The 25,468-nt window shown below is 41.2% G+C and overlaps 1 protein-coding gene across 2 annotated transcripts in view; it reads left to right on the forward strand.

The window, feature by feature from the left end:
* The window catches only part of Xpo4 (exportin 4), a 97,557-nt gene extending 75,541 nt beyond the window's left edge, over positions 1-22,016 (forward strand). For both annotated transcript variants that reach the window (XM_052733101.1, XM_052733102.1), the window contains exons 14-23: positions 2,576-2,735; positions 3,281-3,450; positions 5,485-5,659; positions 8,937-9,230; positions 9,973-10,153; positions 11,832-11,950; positions 13,144-13,274; positions 13,977-14,094; positions 15,167-15,259; positions 17,307-22,016. In XM_052733101.1, the coding sequence (XP_052589061.1) occupies positions 2,576-2,735; positions 3,281-3,450; positions 5,485-5,659; positions 8,937-9,230; positions 9,973-10,153; positions 11,832-11,950; positions 13,144-13,274; positions 13,977-14,094; positions 15,167-15,259; positions 17,307-17,504 (1,639 nt within the window). In that variant the 3' untranslated portion in view covers positions 17,505-22,016. The remainder of the gene's footprint in view (positions 1-2,575; positions 2,736-3,280; positions 3,451-5,484; positions 5,660-8,936; positions 9,231-9,972; positions 10,154-11,831; positions 11,951-13,143; positions 13,275-13,976; positions 14,095-15,166; positions 15,260-17,306) is intronic.
* Positions 22,017-25,468: the final 3,452 nt, after the last annotated feature.

Below are 25,468 nucleotides of genomic sequence, written 5' to 3' on the forward strand. Positions count from 1 at the left end.
TTTTCCCGGGACAGGGTTTCTCCGTGTAGTTTTGGAGCCTGTCCTGGATCTTGCTCTGTAGACCAGGCTGTCCTTGAACTCACAGAGATCTTCCTGACTCTGCCTCCTGAGTTCTGGGATTAGAGGCATGTGCCACCACTGCCTGGCTCTGATCAAGAAATTTAACAACTACCAATTATTTGGCTCAGTTGTTTCTTAGCTCCACCTTTTGATGGGATTTAAAAGTACAGCAGAGTGGATGGGAGTCCTGCTCTCCCTGATCTGCTGGCAGAAGACTGGGCAGTCAGACTGCTGCTGTTTGAAGGATGAAAGGAAGGAAGGCCGAATGTCAGGCAGTGACAGGGACAAGGCAGGAGAAGAGAACTTGTGTGTGACTGATTGTGGGGTGGAGAGGCACTGGTTTTCATAGGTGAGGCGAGGTAGGATTTGTAGGAGGGAAGTACGCTGTTCTGTAGTCACTATCTTGTGGAAAGTGGAGTTAGATGTGACAGGGCACATGGGAAGCAGTTACTTTTCAGTCTTGGGAGAAGATGGAAACTGCCTCTCCAGTTTGAGAGGGGTTTTCCGAGAGAGCTCTCCAGGCTACTGCTGATTTCTGGGCACAGTGTAGAGAAGGGGTGCTCCCTAGGGCTGCCTGACCTCTGTAGCTTCTACCGTTTCACCTTTCTTCACTAGACAACGGAAGGCTTGAGCTCACTTGATCTTTACGGACTCGCAGGTCTGTGGGTGCCCATAGAGTACCAAGGAAAAGGGCAGTTCCAAATTGACGGTTGGTGATGGCTGTGCAGCCAATGATGCAGTCCATTGCATCACATAATACCGAAGGCGGCCCAATACTGGGTCAGCTAGGATGACTTTTGATCTTGAGTTTTGTAATATGACTTGTAAGTAATTCAAACAGTGGATGAACTGGGTGTTTGAAAATAACTTCTGTTTTTTAATGGGAGTAAGTTTTTTGTTTTTTTGTTTTTCCCAGGGTTTACATCTCTTAAATGAGAAAGGGATCAACTTTGGCTCATTCTGGCAATAAGTAATATTCATTCACAAGTATATAAACTAAGTGGGAGACATAAAACCCTTCTGTGTTATCCCCAAGAAATACTCAAAATTGGACTGAGAATGTAGCTCAGTGGGAGACCACTTTGCCTAGCATCTACAAGCTTCTGGCTTGGAGACCTGGCACTAGAGGAAATTGTTTCATAATTTAAATTTGTGTTACATTTTGTGCTACTGTATGCTGTTAAGTATTATAATAGTAAGTCAATCCAGAAGACCTTTAAAAATACTTACAGTTTTTTGACCATTGGAAACTCATGAAAAGTATAATATGTAAATGTCTGTATCAAAGAAAATGGTGTAATTGGTAAATAATTTTTGGGAAATAAAGTTCAAATAAAGGAAAATTTGTTTGTTGTGAATAGACACTAGTGGCTGTCAACACTACAAAGATTGAATGCAATGCATACGTTTAAAATCCTAATATAACCATTTGATTTCAAATTCTGTTAGACTTTAAATTATGTTTAATATAGTTTAATCTTATGGGAAATTTTCAATTCATCATTACTGATAAAACATGAGATTACTAGGATTTCTGTTATTTTTGTTCACATACACTCTAAAATTTGAGCACTGGTTTATGAGGAGCATGTAAATAGTAAGGGGCAGGGGAGGAGGTTTTTAGGTGGAAACTTTTCCTGATTAAAGAAGGTCCAGAGAAGAATCTTAATAAAGACTGGAAACAGTAAACAGACAGATGAGGGGGACGTGATTGTGGGGTGGAGAGTGGTACCCAGGCAGCCAAGGGAGGGAGCTCTTTCAAAGGGGCAGGATTGGCAACAGCACTGAGTACTTCTTGGTGAGAAGGTCAATAAAGAATGCACATGTCCACCAGTTTGATTACACAGGGATCTCAGCCTATTGAGAGTAGAAGGAACGGAACAGAGGCCAAATTGTATCGATTAAAATCTTAGTCTAGGCACTGACATTTATCACAACCTGTGCTTCCTTGTCTTTTGGCTAAAGTCAAGTTGAAAATATATAATTTCTAGTATGTTCCTTCCTCATTCCCATAACAATATGTGTACTTAGGTAGGTAATGGTTCTGAGAAGGGTTTTATTTTACGATACCATTAGGAATCAAGATTATGAGACAATATTCAAGATCATGAGATATGTAGGCAAGGCTCAGTACTTACGACATTCTAATAAGTCAATTCTCAGATCTTAATGCATAACAGACTTGTCTTTTGTGATACAAAAATTTAAACTGCCTACAGGAGGAGTGCTGAAAAATTGGCTTAGTCTCTGAACATTTAATTCTATGTGTTCCTCCATTTTGAATTGGGAACTACGCTCTAGACAGTGATGCTGAGATTTACATCTGCAGTTAGAGCCTGAGCAGAGGGTGCTTCTCATCCCTCCTTTTTCTTGACTCTGGAAAACCAGAAATAATGTGGGGACTTTACCTGCAACCCTATTGGGGGAATTTTCACACATAGCCTGGCATAAAGAAACAAAAAGAATTTTTATGGAAAAAAAAATAGGGTTAGCAACTTATGTTTTCTCCCCACAGGCTGTTGTCTGCTGTGCTAAGAGTCTCAGAAGTTGAATCTCGAGCAATAAGAGCAGATCTCACTCATCTACTAAGCCCTCAAATGGGCAAAGATATTGTTTGGTTTCTAAAACGCTGGGCCAAGACTTATCTCCTGGTAGATGAAAAACTATATGATCAGGTGAGGATGTAAAACCAGTAACTTTTTGAGTTTATGATGATGGCAAGTTTAGAGGTAAGAAGATTTTTGTTTGTTTCACTTATGAAAATGGAACTATTAGCAGGGTTTGGTGGAGAGGCAGGTGGATCTTGGAGTTTGAGGCCAACCTGGTCTACAGAGTGAGTACCAGGATAGCCAGGGCTATACAGAGAAACCCTGTCTTGAAAAATAAAAACAACAACAACAAGAAGAAGAAAATGTAGTCAGAACTGTTTAAGAGCTGGGAGAGACTTGGGACTGGAGTGCTATTGTATTACTTTTCTTAGAGCATTGTATTTATTTTAAATATCAGTTTGCTAATAATTACTGAGACTCAAACTGACAGAAAAATTAGTTGAAAAAACATGGCTGGATTGGGGATTATCTTCCTGATTCAACAAATGAAAAATAATAAAGTAATGTAAAGTGAGCACCTCCTCAGACTTGGATGCTAGTTTCATTGTTGATTTGCTGTAGATTGCTTCTTAGCTGATCTTTCTGACTTTAGAAAATGTATCTCTTTTAAGATAAGTTTGCCATTGAGCACAGCCTTTGGAGCAGATACAGAGGGCTCCCAGTGGATCATTGGCTACCTCTTACAGAAAGTCATCAGCAATCTGTCAGTCTGGAGTAGTGAGCAGGACCTTGCGAATGACACTGTACAGCTCCTTGTCACATTGGTTGAAAGAAGAGAAAGGTAAGGAATGGGGAGGAGCACAGATTTCAGTTTGCTCTTTAGTGACTGGCAAATGGTTCCAATATCTAAGCCCAATTAGAACCTACGTTTTCTTTTTCTTTCTTTTTTTTTTTTTTTTTCTGGAGCTGAGGACCGAACCCAGGGCCTTGCACTTGCTAGGCAAGCGCTCTACCACTGAACTATATCTCCAACCCAAGATCCTACATTTTCAGAGTAATGTTTTTAAAACCTCATCACAGTGTTGTTATGGATACAAATGGCAGCTTCCCCGGGTAATGGTGGAGAATTACACTGGCTTTCAGCATCAGAGAACCTGTTTGAAAAACACTTTCAGGAGCTGGAGAGATCTCTCTGAGAAAAAGAGCACTGGCTACTCTTCCACAAGACCTGGATTTTATCCTAGCACACAAGTGGTAGCTCACAACTCCAGTTCCAAAAGATGCCCTTACCTGGCCTATTTGGGTATCAGCACACAATGTTCACAGACATACATGCAGGCAAATATACTCATACACATAAAATAATAATCTCTTAAAAACCCACTTTCATGTATTAAATATTCTCATTTGATATTTTTCAGTCCCACCACACATACACATCTTACCCCCAAGTCATCGTCCCCGCCCCCTTTCTTTTCCCCAAGACAAGGTTTCTTTGTGTAACCCTAGCTAGCCTTGACCAAGCTGGCATCAACTCAGAGATCAGCCTACCACTGCCTCCCAAGTGCTGGCATTAAAGGTGTGCACCACCACTGCCTGGCTCAGTGATTCCATTTATTGGGAATCAATAAATGTTTAAACTGATGTTGCAAAGTTAAACTTTTTTTGTACTTTCTATAGAAAATTGTATTTTTCTTACTGCATAGGAATATTATTATTGCTAATGCTATTGACTTTGAGTATTGCACATAAAGGATCTCACATGAGCATGAGATTCAGAGCTGTACCTGTCACCTTGTTTTCCCCAGAGAATCTGATTCTATCTCTTCGGAGTAGAGAAGGCAGCAACAGACCAGGAACAAGCCCAGTTTGTTGGAGCAGTGAATGTATTAGAGTTACCTCCAGGAGTGTGGGTGCAGGGTTATTTGCAGGTCAGCTGCATCACCAAAAAGCACACTCCTCCACTGGGTGACCCTCACGACAGCTTACCACTGGAGCCCCTTGCACAGTTGGGGGCAGCCAGAGCACTAAAGAGTCTGCTTAGCCAGCAATTGATTACCACAGATAGAACCTGAGAGATGGGCTTTCTTAGAAGTTACCTAAACCTCTTCCCTCCCTTCACAAGGAAATGGCTATACAGCCATTCTCATTTTACAGTCAGAAAATTGATGATAAAAGAATTAAGTATAAAATTATATGTTCTTGAGCAATTGTTAGGATTGAATTGAAGACCAGTGTAATTCCAGAGTCCGTGTGAGCTTTTGATGCTTTTCTTTAAAAATGACATTCATGGGCTAGAGAGATGGCTCAGCAATTAAGAGCTCCCAGAGAACCCAGGTTTGGTTCCCATGTTGGGTGGCTCACAACTGAAACTCCAGCTCCAGAGGACAGACCCAGTGTCATCTTCTGGCTGCTACAAGCACCTGTACACTTGTCACATACAGACACACATACCCACACAAATAAAACCTGAATTACATCCAGGTATACCGTATTCTCAGTACTCGGGAGGCTGAGGCAGAAAGATTGCAATAAAGTGGCCAACCGGAGTAACACAGTAAGGTCTTGCCTTAGCAGATTTTAAAATTAAATGTTCCCCCCCTTTTTAATGTATGTGTTGCCTGCATGAGTTCATGTGCACCACATGTCTACAAATGCCTGGAGAGACCATCAGATCCCCAGAAACTGGAGTTACAGGTGGCTGTGAACCACCATGTGAGTGCTGGGAACTGAGCCCAGGTCCTTTGCCATAGTCACTCTTAACCATTGAGCCAGCTCTCCAACCCTGTCCAGTTGTTATTTATGTATGTAGAACATAAATATTTATAAATGTATGAACAAAATACAACTTATGTTTTATTATTCCTACCTGTAGGGCAAACTTAGTAATTCAGTGTGAAAACTGGTGGAACCTAGCGAAGCAGTTTGCAAGCCGAAGCCCACCTCTTAATTTCCTATCGAGCCCAGTACAGAGGACACTGATGAAGGCCCTGGTTTTAGGAGGTTTTGCACATATGGACACAGAAACCAAGCAGCAGTATTGGACGGAGGTAAAAATCCCTTCTCTTTTGATTCTTCTGTCATCCTACAGATGTTAGAGAATAGTCTGGAGACATAAACACCTCAGCAATGACTTATCTCGTGTTCTTCCTCCTCATCAACCATTTCACACTTATTACTTGATAAATACTGTCTCAGGACTTACCCAGCCATGCTTGTTCAACATACTGAGTGTTACTAATGCTTTCTATGCTTCGAGTACATTTTTTCCCAACTCGGATGAGAGAATGAATTGGTGTATCTTTATCAGAATGTGAAAAGCATGGTGGATATCTTAGAGATAGAGTTGTATTAGCATGCCAAGGCCTTAGGTTAGTCAGCCTGTCCCCAAAAATCGAAAGAAAAAAACTGTTACATGAAGAACTACAAGGCATTCTTTGCCTTGAAAGGGAGATGCAGCCGGGCGGTGGTGGCACACGCCTTTAATCCCAGCACTTGGGAGGCAGAGGCAGGCGGGTGTCTGTGAGTTCGAGGCCAGCCTGGTTTACAAAGTGAGTTCCAGGAAAGGTGCAAAGCTACACAGAGAAACCCTGTCTCGGAAAAAAAAGAAAGAAAAAGAAAAGGAGATGCAAATTCTAGTGTGTTTGTTTCCTGGCACTTCTCTTACCACAGTGGCCTAAGGTACAGATTCTCACTGTCTTGCGTTTAGGAGGCTTCCTAAATGTCCAAGGAAGGTGTTCATAGCATTCTTTCTGAGGTCTGCCAGGATGAGTCTGTGGTTTCTGGGAGTTAGTGACAGCTTTTGGCACTGTGTACTCTGCATCCCAGTTTCCTCAGTCTATAAGACACTGTATTGGAGTACGGGTACACTCTCCACTATGACTGAATCCTGACTTACTGCATCTCAGTTTGTTCAAATGAGGTCACTTTCTGGGGTTCTAATTCAACCCATAGTGTGGTCACCTTCTGTAATAATTTATATCTTGACTCAGGTGTATATGTAGAGATCTGACTTCTTTCTAAAGTGTTCTCTCCCTCTCTCTCTTGGTTTTTCAAGATAGGTTTTCTCTGTGTAGCCCTGGCTGTCCTGGAACTCCCTCTATAGACCAGGCTGGCCTTAAACTCACAGAGATCCACCTGTCTCTGCCTCCCAAGTGCTAGGATTAAAGGTGTGCACACCACCCAGCCTAAAATGTTCTTAATATCTGTGAAGGTAGTATCTATGACTTCATAGCTAAGGTAAAACAGGCTGACTTTTTTTTTTTTCCATTCTCCCCTGGGTCCGTAGAAATGGTTTGGTGGTTAAAAACACTCTTCCTGAAGATACAAATTTGGCTCCCAGCATCTACTTTGGGTGGCTCCCAGCTTCCTGTAACTCCAGGTCTAGAAGACCTGATGCCTCTGGTTCTGTGAGCACCTGCATGTATGTGCATATATCTACCACATACAAGTGTACACATGTAGCCAGAGGTTGACCATAGTTATCTTCCTCAGTTGATTTCAATGTTTGAGAGAAGGTCTCTCGCTGTATCTGAAACTCTGACTTTAGCTAGACTATCTGGCCAGCAAACTCCAGGGTCTTGTCTCTGTCTCCCCAACACCAGGATTATAGGCACTCAGCTTCTATGTAAGTGCTTGGGTTTGAACTCAGGTCCTCTTACTTTATATGGGGACTTGCTTACTTTTCTGTTCTATTGCTGTGAAAATACACCATGACCAAGGCAACTTACAAAGGCAACTTATAAAAGAAAGCATTTAATTGGGGGCTTGCTTACAGTTTCAGAGGATGAGTCCATGACCATCATGGCAGGGAGCATGACAACAGGAGGCAGGTATGGCACTGGAGCTATAGTTTACATGTTGAGACAACAACCATGAGGCAGAGAGAGGCAAACTAGTAGTGGTGTAGGGTGACACACCTCCTCCAACAAGGCTATACCTTCTAATCCTTACCAAACAGTTCCACCAACTATTTGGAATCAAACATTCAAATATATGAGCCTATGGGGGTCATTCTCACTTAAACCACCATATGTGGCAAAGTACCTTACCAACTGAGCCATTTCTTCAGCCCTATAAACACCCAGAGCAGGACTGATTATCTGAAGTTGTATTTTATACCAAGAATTGTAAGGAAAGGGAGGAAGAAGGAAAAAAAAAAAAGACAAGGATATTATATTTTTAACTGTATTGTATTAGAAATTGGCAGACTGGCTGCTGTTTGTGTAGCTAAGCCTTGACTAAGTTCTTGCTCAGTGTTTATGTGGTTCCACTGAAGTGCAGCGAATACAGTACTTACTTTCTGGCCTTTCGAGAAAAGGTGTGGTGATTCCCTACTGAGGAGTTCTGATTTTATTTTTTCAATTTTTATGATTCTTTGGCCAGTCACCTAGAAAAATGTGGAGAGATGTGGCAGAATTCAAAGAATGAACTAAGTGTGGTATACATGCATGTGTGCATGTGCACACACACCCCACTATAATCTCATTCCTTCTGAAGCAGAGGCAAGAGGATTGACACCAGTTTGAGGACAAGCAGGAACACACAGTGAGACTACTGGAAAACAAATAGAGCCTGGAGAAATGGCTGAGTGGATAGATAGAGCACCTGTCCCACAAATACAAGGACCAGAGTTCAGACGGGTGTGCATGAAGGTTCACTTCAAATCCTAGGGCTTGTAAGAAAGAGGATCACTGGATACCTAGATTGGCCAAATTAGCAAGCTCTGGATTCATCAAGATACCTTGCCTCAGTAAAGTGGATACTCGATGTCAACACACACGTGCAATAAAAACTAGAAAGAAATTATGAAAGAATAAAAGTTTAAAAAAAAACCAAAAATTTTTAAAGAATGACATTTAAAGAACCCTATTCTGTGACTTGGGTGTCATTTATATGTATATGGCACAAGGTACAAAGATTCTCAGAATGGACAGTGTACCTCAAACCTGTAATTCCAGCACGTAGGAGTTTGAGACAGGAGCCCTGAGAAGTTGAGACCAGCCTGGCTACCTAGTAAGACCCTGTTGCAAAGACTGAAGGGAGGAAGCTCAGTGGTTCAGATAGTCCTTGTTATATGTGTTCATCCTGTTCCCATAAAAATATTTGGGGAGCCAGGTGTGGTGGCGCACGCCTTTAGGCGGATCTCTGTGAGTTGTTAGGCCAGCCTGGTCTACAGAGCAAGTTCCAGGACAGCCAGGGCTATTTCACAGAAAAACCCTGTCTCAAAACAACAAAACCAAAAACAAACCAGGAACCAAGTGTTCCTCCAAGTTGAGGAACTGGGTGTGCGCGTTCGGAAGGTCATGCTGTGATGTGCCTCCACAGGTTCTTCAGCCTCTCCAGCAGCGGTTCCTGAGAGTGATAAACCAAGAGAACTTTCCGCAGCTGTGTCAGCAGGAGGAAGTCAAGCAGGAGATCACTGCCACGCTGGAGGCCCTGTGTGGCATTGCTGAGGCCACACAGATCGACAACGTAGCCATTCTTTTTAATTTTTTAATGGACTTCCTTAACAATTGCATTGGGTTGATGGAAGTTTACAAAAATACTCCAGAAACTGTCAATCTCATTATAGAAGTTTTTGTTGAAGTTGCACATAAACAAATATGCTATCTTGGAGAGGTAAGCACTTTCTAGTTTTTTTTTTTATTCCTTCAGGATTACAAGTTTCTGAAGTAATGATTCTCCATTCTTGGTTTCACATTTAATGCATATTTTTATTTCTCCAAAATAGGAAGTCATGTGGAGTGAATATAAGTTCTAACTCCAAAATTTTATTGTTAGAGAAAGGCTAATATATTAAATATAGCTATACTCTTACTATAAGTATCCTTGGTCTTTGGTTGTTTAGTTGTTTTGTTTTTGAGATAGGGTCTTCTTCCTTTGTAGTCAAGGCTGGCCTTAAACTCACAGAGCTCCATCTTCCTCTGCCTCCCAAGTGCTCAGATTAAAGGCATATAATACCACATCCAGCTCTTTTTATTATTGTTAATGCTCTGTGTGTGTGTGTGTGTGTGTGTGTCTGTCTGTCTGTCTGTCTGTCTGTCTGTCTGTCAGAGGTCAAGGGTGGGTAGCTTCCTGTATTTTTCTCCACCTTACTTTCTGAGATAAGGACTCATCCTACAGCTCACCAAGCCAAGCATGCCAGCAAGGCCCTCGTCTCCTCCCCTGGTACTAGGATCACAAGCATCCACCACCAGGGATCTGCACTCAGGTGGTCATGCTTATTTGGCAAGCACTTTCCCAACTCTCAGCCCTTCGATATTGTTAATATAGAGCTACTGTTATAATTTAGAGTAGATTGAAACTTTGGCTTATCTGCTAGATCCTACCAAGTAATATCACTCTTCCTGTTTTCTTACAGTCCAAAGCTATGCATTTATATGAAGCCTGCCTTACTTTGTTACAAGTGTATTCTAAGAATAATCTAGGGCGGCAAAGGATAGATGTCACAGCAGAAGAAGAGCAGTACCAGGATCTGCTTCTCATTATGGAGCTTCTTACTAACCTTCTCTCCAAGGAGTTCATAGATTTCAGCGACACAGGTAAAGTCTCTTGGAGTAGTTGTTGTTAAAACTGCAGGTTGTTTTCTCTAGGAGGGAGTTCAGTTTTACAAAACAAATGGAAGTAAATCCCTTGGTTGAAATGAAGGTAGAGGTGAAGTCCTTCCCTAGTCTACTTTTCAATATGAACATGAACTTTTATTTAGTTAATTCTTTTTTTTCTGTACAACAATCAACTTATTACACAACTATCACACAGATGCTTTTTATCTAAAGGAGAAATGGCTTCTGCCTTCTTTTCTCCCCGGTTTTGCAGTTCTTAATGAATGCCAGGTGCTACTTTGCTCACAATGCCATGCAGCAGGTGTTGTTGCTAATTCTCACTGTACTGATGAGGTAACAGCATAGTCATTAGGTCGCTCACCCATGTGCATGTAACTAGTAAATTTGAATTCACATTCAAATCCTTGTATGTGTATAGAGCAATGGTTCTCAACCTGTGGGTTGTGACCCCTGCAGTAGCTAGCCTGCATATCAGATAGTTACATTATGATTTATAGCAGTGGAAAATTACAGTTATAATTTAGCAATGAAATAATTCTATTGTTGGCGGTAACCACAGCATGAAGAACTGTATTAAAGGGTTGCAGCATTAGGAAGGTTGAGAACCACTGCTTTAGAGGGAATATCATTGTCTCTTCCATTGTCCTTTGAGATGATTGCCCATCAAACCCAGCATGGGAAATCCCATTGGGGTAAGAAGTACTGGATTCCAGACTCGATAGGCTATCTAACATGGTTCTCCTATAGCATAATACGGGGATAGAAAGCTCATTTCTGCCTTTCTGCTATCAGTGGGTACAATAATAAAAGACCTTTGTGTCTTACTAGCAATTGCTTGGTAATTAGTAGATAAAAAAATAATAGTAACTGTACTTACAGACAAGAGCTTGATCAGTCAGTAAAGCTCGTTCACTTGTGCAGTTTGCCTCCACTATTACTGAACTTTCTTGCATGTTCTCCAAGTTTGTTCTCAGAGGGACAGGCAGGCAGAATTGCAGCTGCTTCAGAAACAAGAGGGGGAGGGGCTGTGTACACCAGTGCCTTTAATTGCTTCCCCTTGCCTCCGGGGCAAGTGCCCATGTTTGTCTCTCCCCTCCTAGTGAGCTTTACCTCCCTGCCAGCTTTGCCTTCAAACCTGAGAGAAGTGGGTTGTTTTATAAGAGAAAACACCATAGTAGCATTGCCTCAGGGTGTGCAGGCATTCGTAGTCAGAGATATTTTTTGATTTCTTCAAGGTTCTCTAAGCTTCTAGCAGCCCACATTAGTCACTGTGTCTAGTCCTTGAGATTGTTCTTGCTCTGTTGACTTTGTTGGTTCATTTTCCTTGTTCACTGCGTGCCCTGTTAGTTTCACAGTTCAACAGGCTTATCCAAGTTAGCTGGAGGTGCTGAAGTGAAATGCCAAGGCATTAAATGTGTTAACTTTGATTTCTAGAATGTCTCTTGCCCTCACTTATCCACTATTACTGTATCAGGTACTAAGATTCCCTAACAAATAATATAAAAGGATGGCATGGGCTGGGCTTATCAGATTTCTCTGTTATTCATTAATGGGTTTCTTGGGTCTTTGAGCTTGACTATATTTGTGTTTTCGTAAAGGAATATGAGCTTTGGAGATTTAAGTTACGACTGTACAAGTATGCTTTTTATTTTGATAGATGAAGTATTTAGAGGACATGAGCCAGGACAAGCAGCAGGCAGATCTGTATCGGCAGCTGATGTCGTTTTATATGGAGTAAACCTAATTCTGCCCTTAATGTCACAAGATCTTTTGAAGGTAATTAAAATAATATGAACATGAAGAGTATTAACAGTTTTGTATTTCTACTACAGTTTACTGTGCTTATCTCTCAGTACACATGCCCTAGTCCTATGTGTACAGATAATTAATGACTCATTTCGTCAGGAAGTACCATAGGAAAACAGTTCTGCTAGCAATTTTAATTCTCTTTAGAATTTGTCATTCTGTTTTTAAACTTCATTTTCAACCAAAGGAGCCAGCCATGGTGAATATTTTCTAAGCCTGTGCATGTAGAAATGGGATGGTAGAAACAAAGGTAATTTAAAAATTTTTGCACATTATGACTGTATTGTGCCATGGTTCTACCAGTTGGTATTGAGGGTCATGGCCACTGAGGTTGCCCTTTACTCCTTCCAGAAGTGCGCTAGGGGAGAGGTCTTTTGTTATAAGTTATCACAGATGGGTAAGATCAAGAACAAGGACACACTGAAGAAGAAAGAGAAGGGTGTGTGTATCTGTAAGTGTATCATATGCACGTGTGTATACTCCTGTTTGTGATAAATCATGTGGAGGAGATGTAGTGGGGCAGGGGAGCAGAAGCAAGCATCTGAGTAGTGAGGATCAGAAATGTTGGGGTGCCTCCCTAGGCTCTCCCCATGTACATTCCTCCCTGAGGAATGTCTATTGGGCAGTTCCTGCCAACCCATGAACCTAGGGATTTGTAACAACTCTTAGGATGAGTGTTTATTCAGCTTTGTACACTGGTTTGCTTTTAGTGCCTGTGTGTTCCATTAAGTCAGCCATCGTAAACACTTGGTACACATTTTCTCTGTGGCTAGACTAGAAACTACTTTCCACTCAGCTCTTCAGAGCTGTCCAAGTAGACAGATGAAAAGTACTGATTAACACATTAACAAAGGACTTTGTTCCCAGATCATTTAGTTTTTGTTTGACTGCCTTGTTTATTTGTTTAGGGTCAACATAGAATATCAGAACTTGTCTGTATCTCCTATTAACCTTCCAGAAGATAATTCTTTCTACTATGTATTTTTTATAACAGCTACTGAAAGATTCCCTTTACTGTAACTTATTTTACATTTCTTTAGGGCTTAATGTTTCTATATATTGTATACATCTTAGAGAAATCATTATACTACTTAAAAGCTTGTTAGTTGTTTCATTTTATTAGATAGTATTGAACGTAAAAATATTTAATGTTTCTTTTTCAGTTTCCAACCCTTTGTAATCAATACTACAAGTTGATCACATTTATTTGTGAGATTTTTCCTGAAAAAATACCCCAGCTTCCTGAGGATCTGTTTAAGAGTCTGATGTATTCCCTGGAACTAGGAATGACATCGTATCCTTTAAATGAACTTTGTTATTCAAGGAGGGGCATTTTTGTTGAATGTTTTTTAAGTGATTGGTTTTCTTTTATAGTTTAATTTTATTTCTTCAAAAACCTACCTCTGTAGCTTTAACTCTCTCTTTCTCCCTCTCTCTTTCTCTCCTTTCTTTCTTTTTGTCTTTTTTTTCCCTTGAGACAGAGTTTCAGCCCTGGTTATCCTGGAACTCACTCTGTACACCATGCTGGCCCCTAGGCTCAAAGATCCATTTTTCTCTGCCTCCCAAGTGCTGGGATCAAAGGTTTGCACTGCCATGCCCAGCTCTAATTTTGTTTCTTTTGTGGATTTGCATGATCATTTCCTTTCATACATGTAGCACCTGGCACCTTGTCTTAAAGTCATTCCTTCATTAGGTCATGTGATGTGTTGTAGCTGGTTCTCTAGTCTTAGCTTGTTGGCATTATAATGTCATCATCTGTGAGAGCATCTGCAGAAACAAGCTAGACATCACTAGACCTATACGCAATACTCTCAGAGGCCATTTAATATGGAAATATTTCTTTCCTAACTCAGTTAAGACATTGCCATCTGGTCTATCCCCACCATCTATATTCGTTTCTACAAATAGTCATGTATATAATGTAGCTGACACTTTTTTGATCTGTTATGAAGTCGGGTGTGTCTCATATAGTTTGCTCTTTGACCATTATGTTCAGAATGAGTTCAGAAGTGTGCCAGCTCTGCCTCGAGGCCTTGACACCATTAGCCGAACAATGTGCTAAAGCACAAGAAACAGATTCACCTCTTTTTCTAGCAACTCGGCACTTCCTTAAGGTAAGGTATTTGGTGGATAGCTTGAAGAATCATCTTCTTAGCCAAGCTGAGTGGTACTTGCCTGCCATGCCAGCTAATGAGGCTAATGAAGGAGTATTGCCTCAGTTACAGAGTGAGTTCAAAGCCAACCTGAGCAATTTAGCAGGACCTCATCTCAAAGTAAAAAGAAGGGGGCTTTAAATGTGTGTGTGTGTGTGTGTGTGTGTGTGTGTGTGTGTGTGTGTGTGTGTGTGACCTGTCTTCATGCATACCAGAAGAGGGCATCAGATCTCATTATAGATGGTTGTGAGCCTCCATGTAGATGCTTGGAATTAAACTCAGGACCTCTGGAAGAACAGTCAGTGCTCTTAACTGCTGAGCCATTTCTCCTGCCCAAGAGGGGACTTTTTTGTTTTTATATGTATGGGTGTTTTGTCTAGATGAATGTCTTTGTACGACATGAATGCCTGGTGCCTGTGGAAACCAGTAAAGGGCATCAGATCCCCTGGAACTAGGTTTACAGACAATTGTGAGCTACTATGTGAATGCTGGGAACCAAACCGGAATCCCCTGGAAGGGCAGCCAATGCTCTTAACCATTGAGCTATCTTGCCAGGTCCATAAAATTCCTGATTCAAGTGTATATGGATTTGGTTTGGTTTGGTTTTGGCTTTTTCAGACAAATTTTCTCTATATCCCTGGCTGTCATAAAACTTGCTCTGTAGACCAGGCTGGCCTTGAACTCAGAGATTCTTCTGCCTCTGCCTCCTGAGTGATAGGGTTAAAGGTGTGCACACCACAGCTTTGTTCACTGTTTTTTTCCCCTGGAGACCAGTTCTTCAGGAGCATGTTCTCTTCCACTTCTTTTTTGTGTTCTTGAGTGACGTTGTAAATATGGGGAATTCGGTACTATTTTAGACTCCACAGAAAATAACATCTGCATGTTTTCCTTAGATTCAAAAAAATGATTTAATAATTAACTGGTTAATGTAATAAATAAACTATAACTGCCATCCCTTTTTCAGGCAGGGAGGGACTAGAGTTTTAAATAATTATTCTCTATTTTAAAGCTCTGTCTTATTGTGTAATTTCAGCTGGTTTTTGATATGCTGGTATTGCAGAAGCACAACACAGAGATGACTACTGCAGCTGGAGAAGCATTCTACACGTTGGTTTGTTTGCACCAGGTACTGGACACCCCTCTCTCAGGTCCACCAGTTCTTTGTGGATCCAGAACTAGGACTCAGAGACCCAGTTCCATGTCCTCGATTCAGTGTTTCTCAGCTCCCTCGTGAGCTCTATGATTGTATTTTGTATTTATCTGACAATCTGTCAGATCACAAGAATTTATTTTCCTTCTCTGTTATGAGCCATTCTTTGTCACAGTCCCCTCTTCAAAGCTTAGCTTTAATCATGTGTGCTAGGAGCCAGGCGCATGTACACAGTGATTGCTATCTTTGAGAAACTCAGTTTCATAAAAGTGGAAAGGTGCATCAGAGTGGGAGCAGGAGTTTGCCTCCAGACAGTGTAAAGAGTAGAGTATTACTTGGTTTAGTGTTTTGAAAACAATGTGTTACGTATTTTGTTGAACCTTTAAGATCTTAACCCATCATTCCTGTGGGATTAATGTAACAGAAGCTCACTTGCCTCCTAACCCTGATAAAATGCCTATCCAGTGTACAAAGGAACAAGTTGGGGAGGGTGCTGCCTGATCTTCCACTGCCTTATACCTTTTAGTATTGCCAAGTGATTGGTGGGAGAAGCTGTCTTCCTAAAAGCAGTGGTTTTCAGATCCTAGTCATTATGTGCCGTGTGTACCCCAGGCTGAAGGGGCTCTCGAGCTCCGTCTCTTGTGCTGTGCTCCTGTGGCAGCTTCCTACATGTATTTCCTTTCAGTGTGTGCTCCTTTCTGCCATCTCGGTTACTAAGACAATGGGCTTCCTTCCCCGTGGGTGTAAGCCAGTGCATTCTGATCTCCTTGTCCACTGTCTTAGACTGTGTACCTCGTAGAGAAGCTCAGGGGGGCCAGGAGGGTGGCTGAGAGAGCACTTCAGGTATTCGCCACCAAGCCTGACAGCCTGAGTTCAATCTTTGAGTCCTACATTCATGGTAGAAGGAGAGAACCAACTCTGCCAGTTGTTTACACACAGAGAAATAAATGTAAACATGTATTAGAACGAAGACAAGCATGGTGAAAGGAGATGACCAACTCCTGCAAGTTATTCTCTGACAAGACATGCACATAAATGAGTGTCAATTGTTTTGTTTTGTTTTGTTTTGCGTCCCACCCCTATCCCCACCCCACCCCCCGGAAAGACAGAAAGCAGAGAGTGGGCACTTTGCAACAGCTAGTGTAATTCCTGCTGCCCAAACCCAGAAGCACTACCGTTTCTGGGCAGTAGGAAGATGATTTGAGATTATACTGGCCTCCTGCTATCCTTTGGAGAGGGCAGCTAAGGTGCCTGGTTCAGTGCTATAGACAATGGGAGTGGGGATTTGGGAAGCTCTACCCTACTTCTCGTTGCTCTATATAATATCTGATTTCATCATTTTGATGTTGTGATATCCCAAGAAGCTCAGGAGAATTAATGGCAGACCAGCTTTCTCCACAGCACTTCTCTGGCCTAGGTGACTTTCCCTCCAGCCTCTGCCCACTCACCTGTATGCTAATGTTATGAGAGAGGATACCAAAAACAGAAAATGCCCCCCACTACATTATCCCTGCCCTTTAACCAAAGCCACTAGTACAGTGCTGGTTTGGACTTTCAGAGTGCTCTGCCTCCACTTGGAGAGGGCTCTCAAACCTCCACACTGCTGTGCCTCTGCTGTCCCTGGAACTGGGTGCACAAGGTGTTTGCATAAGCCACTAGAGAACTGTTCGCCTTCCCATTACAGACATAGAGGTTATATCCAAAATGCAGACTAACAAGAAAAGACAATCCCGCAAAGCTGGGACCTCCTGGGTCTGGAGCCAGATTGCTTGCACTGTTGCTTCATTACAGTGTGATTTTGAATGTGCTACTTCATCTGGCAGAACCTTCATCTGTAAACACTAGTAGTGTCAGTCTCATAGCAGCAGACATGTGAAATGAGTTAACCTACAGATGAGTGAGAGCAGTAACTGAACACTGAACTGTTGGAAAGAGTCGTCTGCCCTGCGTCAGAACCAACTCCATAGTCCCTGCTAGCATCCCCAAAGAAGGCATTCTTATGGCTGTCTTGTTTCTTCTGCAGGCTGAGTATTCTGAACTGGTCGAGACATTACTGTCAAGTCAGCAAGACCCAATCATTTACCAGAGATTAGCAGATGCCTTCAACAAGCTCACTGCAAGCAGCACTCCTCCTACCCTGGACCGGAAGCAGAAGATGGCCTTCCTAAAGAGTTTAGAAGAATTTATGGCAAATGTTGGTGGTCTCCTTTGTGTAAAATAAACAACAGAGCTATATTCTTAACTTAGATCCTTTCTGCAAAGTGCACTGAATTGCTGAAAGTTGACTTGAGTCTTGGCCTGTTCCTCAGTTCATTTGACCATTGGGATTTTGGAGAGTCTGAGACTTCGATGTGGAATTTGGTGAAACGGGAGAAGTCAACTTAAAATCAGCTTCTGTTATTAGGTGTTAGCCATGATCTGCCATATACTTGTTTTCTAGATTCTGAATGGTGATTGAAAATTTTAAAATGCAATTCCATATATGTGCAAACAGATATGGGCACCATGAAATTCATATTCAGTGCCTTTTGCCCTTTTATCAAAGCATGGGTGACTAGCCAAAGGTGGTATGTTCTTGGCATTATTTTTCAAATGTCCATAGATTCCCTTCATCACTTGGGGAGCTGGTTATAGAAGTAGACACGTGGACCCTGCTGTGCATCGGCAGAATATTGGTTGTTGGGCCCTGGACTCTCCATTTTAATAAGCTCCTCCCCTTCGTTATCCTAAACGTTTTGAATCAATGCAAGAGATAGTGAAAACTTGTAAGAGATTTTGTGCTTTCCAACTCTTCCTCCCTTCAGTGATTCTAATTATGCAGGAAGAAAAAATCATCATTGGTTAGTTTCATAGTTCATCTTCTCCCTCTTCCTCACCTTCCTTCCCTTCCGTCCTCAGCGTTGCAAGTTTTGTGTAATTATTGCAGGTTTCTAATCAGACTGTGATGCCTGAACTTGAGGAAAATACGTGTATATTTTTGTTCCGTAAAGTTAACTTTAGGAACTGTAGCCATTTCATTGCCTTAATTTTAAGAGGAAAAGACAAACCAGATTTGTTTTAGAGAGAAATTAGTCTTGACACTTAAGAGTTGGCTTAAGGTATTAGCTGCTAAGACCCTCTTGCCCCTTTGATTATGTATTTATGTGAGTTTCCCAGTGAAATGAAAGGAGCATCCCCGTGTGGTTACCTCTCTGTGTCTCTGTCCAGCCACACAGCCCGTATCTACTCTGAATGCTTGCTTAAGCAATAACTTTAATGGATGTGAATTACCAGTTCACACAGACTATTGCACATTGGGGCATTAGGGGCAATAATTATGCTAAAGTGGGTGTTATCCTCAATGTCAGGAGGATACTAATTAGGAGCCACACTAATTCAGTTTCAGAGACTAAAAATTTAACTTTAGCCAGGCCTGGTGGTGAATGCCAGGCTAGTCTGGGTTACAAAGTATGATCTGTCCTTTAAAAAAAGAAAAAGAAAAATTCACTTTAGGTCCTCTGGCTTTTCTAATCAATATTTTTATACTGCTACTGTGCTCCACTTAATTTTGAGTGCCAGTTTTAATTGTGAAAATGAAAGCGCATTTATAAACAGTAGTTCTCTCAAACTGTCCACTGCAGGACAAGTCACCCAGTGCAGTGGCAGTAAGAGGCCTCTGGCCAGGTGCATCTGAGACTGCCGTGGAGGGGCAGGCTCCTCTGCTGTTCTTGAGGCCTCTCTGCTAAACCATCCAGCGGGTACTGCCCTACCTGAAGTGCACGGTGTGTGCATCTTAACACCTGATGCTCTGGAGACTTTGTGTAACTCTGTTAATGGAGCATCCTGTCCCTGTGATGGTAGGTGTGTGTGGATGCAAAACAGGGCCGTGACTTTTGGAGAATCTTTCTTCTAAATTGATCACCATTTAGTAACAGTAAGTATGGAGAGAGAAAAAAAAAATCTCTAAATACTACAAAGAAGAAAAACAATATCATTCTCTAGCTATATATTTTGTATTTTAAATACTTGGAAAGGAGTGCTTTTAGATTTTTTTTCTCTTAATTTGAAGTGATCTGCAGCAGTAATCACTCTGTTTTGTGTTGTTCTTGACGTCTGTGTTTCCTCAGCAGGTGTGGTTTGTGTGTACCGTGTGTGTGATAGATATGGGCCTTTTGCCAAAAGGCACTAAGATACAACTGAATAGATGGGTCACTGGCCCTGACAAAGCAGTTGTCAAGTTCAAGTAGAGATGGGTAGGAAAGGATGCTTTGGTAAGTAAAAAGGCATCTGTGTATAACTTCTATACAGACAGAACTATATTTATTAAATTGCCCAGATCCTAGTATGATACTCCAATTCTATTACACCACTTTTAATTGAAGGAAGACTTATTTTAGATTGGACCAAATAATGTTTAAATGATCACCAGAATGTTGATTAGTGGCCAACTGAGGGTGAAAGACCACCATATTTCAGATAATGGGATTGCCACTTAATCGTACCAACTAGACTTTTCAGAGCGTGTGTGCATTTGTTTGCTTTATTGAGTATTTGTTTCTGTTTGGTCTTTTATTTTGCCTGGTTTTGTTTTTTAACTTTGTGAACTTCTGAACTTCATTACTGTTCTACTTTCTTCTTGATACTCTTGACCCAGTAGGTATTGAGGCCACGGGCTTCATGGTCATGAACTAGTTTTTCCAATTCAAATTGACTGTTGTTGAAAAATATTTTTAAAAGAAAAAATCATTTGTGCCCTTTTAAAAATATATGTTAAAGGTACACTGTATAAAGTATTTGATTTTTTCATCTTTTATGTTAAATTTCATTTGTTCATAGAGTATCTTTTAACCTCTATTTTTCCATATTTTTGTTCATGTTGCCTCATTTTATGCTTCTTGACCATTTTTTCCCCAGGGCACAATCACTAATCACAGAGTCACTAGGGAGGTTGTATGCTAACAGTGGTGCTGCTGTAACAACTCCTAAACTGTGCTCTTGTTGGCCTCTCCAAAGGGTACTTTGATTGATGTCTTTGTTTGGGTTGGTGTATTGGACAGTGTCCTTTCTAACACAGTAGTTGAGTCTTATTCTGGTGGAAGACTGTTAGGTCAACATGACTGTATTGTTTTTGTCTGATACAAATGACATTTTGTGTAAACTTTGTAAGCTTTTCCTCAAATTTAAGAACTTCAAATTTATTTTATGGAAAAATATCTAATGAAGATCAGATACTCTGTCACAATTTTTCCTTAAAAACCGAGCCGGGCGGTGGTGGTGCACACCTTTAATCCCAGCACTCGGGAGGCAGAGCCAGGCGGATCTCTTTGAGTTCGAAGCCAGCCTGGTCTACAGAGCAAGATCCAGGACAGGCACCAAAACTGCACAGAGAAACCCTGTCTCAAAAAAAACAAAACAAAACAACAACAACAAAAAAAACAGATCTATAATCTTCCCCACTCAGCATCTCTCAATGCTCTTCCTGCAGCCAGGGCTATATAGTAACCTATCTCTCGTCTCTGTTAATACGTGTGTGAACCCCTCAAGTACTGAAGTGCTGTCAATTTTGAATATTTCAGGTTGGAATCTCCTAGGGGATAGGTATTATTGATTGAACCCTGAAAATATTTCTGTTACATATTTACATATATTTTGTTTGCCATCTCTGTTGTTAGAGGTGATTGTCATTGGCCCTTCCTAAGTTAGCTGTGTCTTGTGAGTGATTATCACTATCGGTTTCTCAGTAAAACATGGAGCATTTCAAGTCTGAAGGAACTGCAGTGTTGCACAGAGATGTCTCTTGTTTTTTTCTAAGAGTAAGGAACTCATTTGGATAGAGGTTTTTAACATTATAAATTTTCTATAAAATTTCCCAGAGAATAACATGATTTTGGGATGTAATAGTATTTTTAAATTATTTGACAATGTAAGTGGGTATTTTCTAAATTTTTCTGAAAACACTGCATTTCTTTAAAACTTGACCTTCTAGAATTAGAAAGAAAAATGTCCAAATTAGACATCTTGCTGAATTCAAGTTGATTTAAAGGGTCATGGCTCAAGTTTAACTTCATTTTTCCTTAGGCATAAGAATTGTGAAGTGTTCCTGGTTGATTATAAGAGGAAACCATGACTTATATAGCCAAAGAGTACATTTGGTTCAGGTCAAAATAGAAGATTAATAATGGACATTCATTTTGCTAGTTTTGAAGATGAATGAAGAAATGTTTCTGTCCTATAGATGTGTATATGGAAGTCTCTGTAAAGACTGAAATACTCAGCTGTGGTGGTGATTCCCTCCTGTAGAGTGGGAGATGTGTGACTGGCACTAGGCAGCTCTCTGTACCCACTGTGGCCTGCTCTTCACCTGTTCCCAGAACTTCCCAGTTGTGGGAAGGTTTGGATTTCTTGTCCTGTCTGCATTTTTAGGCCTCTTAGCTATTAGGAGCTGTCAGATATGTTCTGGCAGCTAAATTCCCTCGCCTGAAGTAATTTACCATGTCTGCACTATGTACCTACTGGGGGTGGGGGTGGGGGATCTGACCTCAAGTGTGCTCTAAGCCCAGGTTTCCTGGTGTGGTGTCTTTTACCACGAAATTATGACAAATTGCAAATCCTGGTATTGTGAGCTTATTCTCTGTACAAAAAAAGAAGTTCTATGCAGTGAGCTGTGGTATAATGGTCACAGAATGTCAGCACTGCTATCATTCAGCACGTGTAACATTTTTAAATTTATAAATATTAAAATTTTAAACTTACACTAAGACTTTTTAGTTTTCTTTTTTAAAGAGACCCAGAGATGAGTATCCTGTCTAAATATTTACCTCTATTAATATAACTAATGAAGGCATTTAATTTTTCAAAAGATACTGCAGTATGATTTTAGGAAATAAACCAAGGCTATGTGTTAAGCCAATTATATCCTGAATATCAGATTGATAAAACTTTATTTGTATTTTTTAAATCCTCAATGGGCGTTAAAATGTGTTTTCACTAAATATTTTTATTACATTTTGGTTTGACCATGTGTGATTTGTTCATGGGTGCTGTATTAGTGTTCTGTTGCTGTGAAGAGATACTGTGACTGCGGCCTTTCTTATAAAAGAAAGCATTTAATTGGGGGCTTGTTTACAGTTGCAGAGGTTTAGTCCATTAGCCTCATGGCAGGAAGCATGGCAGCACCTAGACAGACATGGTGCTGGAGAGGAGCTGAGAGTTCTACATTCAGATCCGCAGGCAGTAGGAAGAGAACATCACTGGGAATGGCTTGGACTTTTGAAACCTCCAAACCCATCCCCAGCACCACACTTCCTCCAACAAAGCCACACCTCCTAATCGTTTCCAATAGCACCACTCCCTGGTTGCCAAGCATTCAAATCTATGAGCCTATGGGGTTCATTCTTAATCAAACGACCACATTGCACTCCCTGGCCCCTATAGGCTTATAGCAATATCATAAAGGATAAATGCATTCAGATCGACCTTAAAAGTTCCCATAGTCTGTAACAGTCTCAACAATGTTTAAAAGTCTGAAGTCCAAAGTCTCTTCTGAGACTCCTGGAACTCTCTTAACTGTAATCCCTGTAGAAATCAAAATCAGAAAGCAGATACCATACTTAACATACAATGGGACAGGACATATGTTACCATTCCAAAAAGAAGGAAAGGGAGCATAGTGAGGAAACACTGGACCAAAGCCAGACCAAACCAGCAGGGCAGACTCCAAACTCTACATCTCATGTCCGATGTTCAAGCGCTCTTCAGATCTCCAACTCCCTTCAGTGTTTATGATTGCCGCATACCTCTGTCTCTCTCGGGCTGGTTCTATTCCCTGTTAGCAGCTTTCCTTGACAGGTATTACACATCTCTGATATCTCCAACATCTTGGAGCCTCCAAGGAAATCCAGGCTTCACCTTCACAGCTTCACACAATGGTCTGTCTGGGCCTCCATGCAGGGATGCCCCTAACACATTCATGGCCTCAGAAGCCTTCTTTGGCCATGGAGGGAGATTCCAAAATCTCTTTGTAATATTTTTTACTCTACAGGCGGAACCACAAGTATTGTGCCAAGTGTTGCTGCTTGCTGAGGCAGGAACATGCCCCCCCCCTAGTTCACTCACATTTGCACCAGCTTTCTGTTGTATCTGATGGTTTCCTTCACCACTTCAACTTGTCTTTAATCCCTTCCACAAGTTGGAAGCTTAGCTGGGTAGGGTCTTGTCCTCACGTCACTACTCCCTTTATTCCGTTTAGCATCGGCTCTTGTTTTTCTCTTTGATCTCCTTGAGCACTGAATTTGGCTCCATGCATTTCCTGGTGCTCCTTTTTTCCCAAAACTGTGCATTACCTATATTTTCTTGCTCAGCTTGCTCCTTTTTGTTATAGATCTGCTTAAGAGTGACCATTAATAACCACACAACAGAGTCAGTACTAGGCTGTCTTAGAATCTCTGCCAATGCCAAAATAATTCAAAACTTCAATTTAGCCTCAGGCAGTTTTTTTTTTTTTTTTTTTTTTTTGAAGAGGCCAGGAAGCAGCCACATTCTCCACCAAAATAACCAAAGAGCAGTCGTTAGGCCACTTACCAATGTTCTTAAAACCTCTTGAACCAGGCCATCAGAATCTACATTGCTCTCAGCACCACTCTGCCATGCTTCAAGTTTGGCTCATTAAGCACCACTAAAAGCACTCAACTGCTTTCCTAATCCAGAGTCCACATTCTGCCCACAAACAGCATGGTCAGACTTGTCATCCCAGTACTCCACTTCAGGTAACAACTTCTGCCTTAGTCAGTGTTCTGTTGCTGTGAAGAGACACCGTGACCACAGCCTTTCTCGTAGAGGCTGGCTGACAGTTTAAGGGTTAGTCCATTATCCTGGCGGCACACAGGCAAGCATGGTGCTAGAAAAGTAGCTGAGAGTTCTACCTCCAGATCCACAGGCAGCAGGAAGAGAGCACCACTAGGCCTGGCATGGACTTTTGAAACATCAAAGCCCACCACAGTAATATACTTCAACAAAGCCACACCTCCTAACCCTTTCCAATAACACCACTCCCTGGTGGGCAAGCATTCAAATCTACAAGCCTATGAGGTTCACTGTTACTCAAACCACCTCGGGTGCTTAGGGAAACTATAACTGAAAGGTGCTTATTGATTGGCTATAAGATGATGGGTAGACACTACACTGAGTATGTAATACATTGCTAAAATAATTTTTAAATGGGTGATTTTGTGTGTGAAGAGTTTATGTGGTTAAGTACAGGTGTCTTCAACGCCAGAAGAAGAAATTGAATCCCCTTAGAGCTCAGATTACAGGTTATTTGGGAGCTGATGATGTGGGAGCAATGTGTGTTCTTAACCTCTTTGCCATCCTGCCCCAAATTCACCCCAGATAATTTCACAAGGAAACATCTATATAACCAAAAGCATGATTTTCATTACCTTATGGGAATACCCAGATCCTCAGGATATCTAGTATTCAGAGGGAAATCAACTTTATATACATATAAACTATATAAATATATATGTATATATCAATTATATATACATGCAGTAGGGAGCAAATTTCCTGTGTGCGCGTGCTCACTCCTGAGCATGTGAGCCCACCTGGAGCTATGTACAGAGGCAAGAGGAGGATGTTACGTGGCTTGCTTTATTACTCTCTGTCTTAGATCCTTGGGATAGGGTCTCTTCAGTGAACCTGGATCAAGGCTGGCAGCCAGCAAGCCAGGATGATCCTTTTATCATCCCTCCCCCAAATGGTGACAGGGTTACAGATGTACACAGCAACGCTAGGCTTTCTGTGTGGCTGCTGGAGTTTGAATTTGGGTCCTAGTATATGCTGAACTTATATTGAGTGGTTTGAGTTTGATTAATAGTTTGGCATGTTGAATCCATTATGGAACTGGTTAGTTTGGGTTTGTTTGTTTTGATATTTATTAAATGGGAGATTCTGGATGGGATCTTGTGCCTTCTGTATTATCTAAAATGACATTTCTATTAAACTTTATTTTAAAACTAAGTGAAAACAAAGGGCATAGTTGGTCAAATCCAAGAGGAAAGCCATGTGGTGAAATTCTATTCTACACAGTACATTTGAGATAAATCTGAGCATACAAATCCACAACCTGCTGGGCACCTCTGTGTTGAGTGGATCTCAACACAGAGCATGAGAACCCACTGAGTAAAGTCACTGGTGTTTTCAGAAAGT

This window comes from Peromyscus californicus, unplaced genomic scaffold (assembly GCF_007827085.1).
Source record: "Peromyscus californicus insignis strain IS unplaced genomic scaffold, ASM782708v3 Scaffold_12__1_contigs__length_115047231, whole genome shotgun sequence".
Taxonomy (NCBI): Eukaryota; Metazoa; Chordata; class Mammalia; order Rodentia; family Cricetidae; genus Peromyscus; species Peromyscus californicus.